Source organism: Quercus lobata, chromosome 8 (assembly GCF_001633185.2).
Source record: "Quercus lobata isolate SW786 chromosome 8, ValleyOak3.0 Primary Assembly, whole genome shotgun sequence".
NCBI classification, from domain to species: domain Eukaryota; kingdom Viridiplantae; phylum Streptophyta; class Magnoliopsida; order Fagales; family Fagaceae; genus Quercus; species Quercus lobata.
Genome location: NC_044911.1, coordinates 32,762,510 through 32,766,516, shown reverse-complemented (window position 1 = coordinate 32,766,516; position 4,007 = coordinate 32,762,510). Strand labels below are relative to the sequence as shown.

General features: G+C 36.1%; 2 protein-coding genes across 2 annotated transcripts; both read right to left on the bottom strand.

Annotated features, from left to right (window-relative positions):
* Positions 1–1,131: 1,131 nt before the first annotated feature.
* LOC115956753 (protein FAR1-RELATED SEQUENCE 5-like) lies at positions 1,132–2,094 on the bottom strand. The gene has a single exon (XM_031075049.1). The coding sequence runs from the start codon at positions 2,092–2,094 to the stop codon at positions 1,132–1,134; it is 963 nt and encodes a 320-aa protein (XP_030930909.1).
* Positions 2,095–2,264: 170 nt separating this feature from the next.
* On the bottom strand, positions 2,265–3,383 carry LOC115956752 (protein FAR1-RELATED SEQUENCE 5-like). The gene has a single exon (XM_031075048.1). It carries the CDS (start codon positions 3,381–3,383, stop codon positions 2,265–2,267), a length of 1,119 nt encoding a protein of 372 aa, XP_030930908.1.
* Between the last annotated feature and the right edge of the window lie 624 nt (positions 3,384–4,007).

Here is a 4,007-nt window from a genome sequence, read left to right as displayed (position 1 = left end):
TCAATTGAAATCTGCTTCTTCACTTCCACCACTAAGCGATCATAAAAATCTGGTGGCAAAGTCAATGGTGGTGATCCTGAATCCATACAAATGTTGCCCTTAGAAACCCTACCTTAAGAGTTAAAGGGTACATATGTGTCTCCAACACTAATTCCTTCCAGTATCAAATAATATTGATCTCCACCTACATATGGTGTTGAACCACGGTCTTCACTGATAACCTGTACAATAAAGGTCTTAGCATAAAAAGAAAAATATAAAAGAGAAAAGGTATCATTTGATAGAAGTCTGGCATTGCTTTTAAGAGTCACATGTAATTTTGAAGATAGGCCCAGAATTATTTAACTTATTGGCATACAATTTGTGTGTCCCAATATAAAAGTTTCTCTTTTTTATTTCTTGATTTATGGGAGAAAAAAAAAAAACCTTAAGAAAACCTTTTATAATACAGAAATATGAAGTCATTTAACTACTTAGAAAAACCTTTTTTTTTTTTTTTGGGGGGGGGGGGGTGGCAGTGGATGCAATAATGTATCTCTGCCCCCCAGAGGGTTCCTTTGATTTTGCTTCTTGTCAAAGGGCCTACATGTACTTCAACTATCTATATAGCTCAAGCATGAAGAGCACACAACCGTGGAACATCATATTGCTACCAATAATCGTGTGGCCCTCTTGAGAAAAATATTTCAGTGTCCAAGGACGTATGAATTACTAGAAATACATACACATCTATCTCATAAGGATTTCAATATCATTGCAATTCATTAATGGTCCCAATATAGATATAAAACTAACAGTACTAGTCCTGGAATACAGAATTAGAATATCAAAATAAAAAACAGAACCTAGAACAGAAAATTTCTAACCATTAAGCCACATGACTAAGAACTCGGGGTTTGCTTCTAAGATCAGTACTCAAAGAGTTTTTCATATTAGAAAACATAAAGCAAGCAACTAAAAAGAGCCGGTGATAACAAGATGAACTTAATACCAACTCCAATCCAGTAACTCTATTCCAAAAACTAACAATGTGATAACAATAACCAAAAATGAAGTTTAACCAAAAAAGCTAAAAGCTGGAAATAAAAAATTCATATGTTGTCTAGTAAATATCCCATCGACATTTCACTATTAAAGAAAATTATAATAATTTGTTTCCAAATCAGGTGAGCCAACAGCTGGATGTTCCATGGATTCAGGGACGTTGTCACCATCAACATGTTCACCTTGTTGAATATGTGTAGATGGACATGTGCGCCTTGTGTGTCCAACATCTTTACAACTGCTGCATCGCCTAACTTTCGCATGGCTGTGGCTGTTGCTCGTGCTACCATGGTCGCCTTTAGTCTTAACAATGGCTGGATCACGAACATTTAAGTTTGCTTTATTGGACACAGTACGTATCCCATCTTCAGCAGCTTCTTTACTTGAATTATAAAGTTCTTCCATGCGGCGTGTCAACCTTGCTATTTGAACCTTCAATTCTTCGAAGCCTTGTGTTGTTCTTGAACCAAAGTAACACATCTGACTACAACTAGCAGACAATGCACTAAACCGTGCCATACGTATGATATCAGGAGACATTTGGGATTCAAGTTTGTAAGGCAGGTCGGACTTTGCTGTTTTCAGCCATCTGTTCATTATACATGTCGGTGGAATCTGTTTCAAATGTTCAACCTTCATAATAGCAAATAGGTGCCCACAAGGATATCCATATGACTCAAATAGCAAACAAGAGCACTTCATAGATTGATCAGCTTGACAATACACAACCTCCCATCTTGAGTCAGGGGATGCATACTGAGATAACGTGTACGTACGATAACCTTCCTTATCTATGTAGTAAAGCACAATGAATTTTTGTTCATTCAATAATTCTTCTTGAACCATGCTGAATATCTCCCTTGTGAATATAGTAGCAGCATGTTTCTCTATTTCAGCTAACCCAGTAATCAGAATAGGTTCAGTATAATTTGAAGAAAAATCTGCCCCCATCTTATTGTGTCTAATACGTGAAAGTGCTCTATCAACTTGCTGGAACAACTCATAAAGCCTAGTCTTCCTATCCAAAAATCTATTCAAGAATGCATTCATGGCTTCACAACGTTGTGTACTCCTGCAGCCAGAAAAAAATGACCTCTCATGTAAGCTTCAGCCCATTTCATTTTTTTAGCATACATTTCATGCAACCATTCATGGTTATGTAAATTGTGATTGTCGACCATTTTCTTCCACATGTCTTCAAATTCATCTGGTGTACCATATCATACCATACACCTAATAAAACTTTCATATACTTTATCATGTAGATTTGCAAAAGCATTCCTTTCAAGATGCCACACACATAAACAATGTCGAGACTTTGGAAAAACCGTTTTAATAGCTCTACTCATTGCTTTGTCCCCATCTGTCACAACTGAAATAGGGGTCTTATTGTTCATTGCTACAAGCATATTTTGCAACACCCAAGTATATGTTTCAACGGTCTCATCAACCAATAATCCAAAACCAAATACTATAGTTTGCCGATGGTGGTTGACTCCTACCAATATAACAAGGGGTTTTTTGTATACATTTGTCTTATATCTTGTATCAAACGCGACTACATCTCCAAAACATGCATAATCTAAACGACTTTGAGAATCTGTCCAAAACAGATTAGCCAAACGGCTTTCTTCATCAACAGTGTATTTAAAAAAAAATGAGGAGTCCATGTCTACTTTTGCTTGTAAATATCCCAAAGCACATTCAGCATCACCATCTCGCGTATTGTTGTTGCGAATTTCCGCTACATAATTGTAGAGATCTTTTGAAGTGAACCCTATATTCTCGTATCCTCCAGCTTGTTGGATCATATGATCCATGATTTGATTTGATTTGACCCCAACATTATGCAATGCTATAATCTGAGCCTTATCAGAATCCTTAATAGTCCTATGTGAACGGAGAAATTGAGTCTCAAATTGCGGAACTAAGTCATGATTATGCTCCCTTTTAAACTCTCCTACCACCCATTCACCTAACTTTCGTTCAAACCTAATACGAAAAGCGGCCTTGCAACCACTTCTTGTTATTGGTCTCTCACGCATGCAATTTACATTGGACTCATTTTTCCTAATTCGCAACCCTTCCTTTGCACAAACCCATCTTCTAGAAGTCACAATGTTATCTTTATTACGCTTTATCTCATCTTTACGAATACTAAACCCAACCAACTTTGCATATGTGTTATAAAACTCTCCACCATCATCTAGGGAACTGAATTTCAAACCAGTTATTTGGGCATCAGTCAACTGATCTATTCCTTTTTCGAGAATAGTACTCCAATGTTTTTCCAAATCAATAAAATCAGTCTTCCCTTCGTTCTCTGTATCATGATCCATGTAAACCAATATATTATTCCTAAACAAAGAAGATGTACAATTTTCAATTTAAAAAAAAAAGAAATAAACGTTTAACTATCGCTATAAAAAAAATCTGTCTACAAATTCTCACAAACACAACTTCAAACTTCCGCCCATTATCATTAAGCAGTTATAATGTTCTCCCTCCATCCCTATCCTTCATAGCAACAACTATTTTTGTATGTAGCCTCTGTAATGAACGTTGTTGTATGTTTTCAAGATAAAAGTTTGCAATCAAAGGGTAGGGGACGTGAAGTCCGTGCTACAAATGATATGCCACCATTTTGAAGTCCCTTCATGTTGACAACCTGGCTGCTAAAGTTCATTATAAAGTCTACATTCCTAACAGAGCAACATCATCTCTGGAGGTAATTATTTCATGTTGTCTGGATCTAAATATATGTTAGAATGTATTGTGGGAGTTGGATTTGGGAAGTGTCTTCCTGAGTTTAGTAAGCCTAGATTCACATGTTTAATTTTTTTAGTACATTCTGTGTAAAGAGATCAAAAAATAATTAAAATTTATTCAATGGTTAAAAGAGTCTATAAGTACACGCGTGAGCGCGTACTCAGAGTCTAGTATTATATGATTTATGTTTGTCT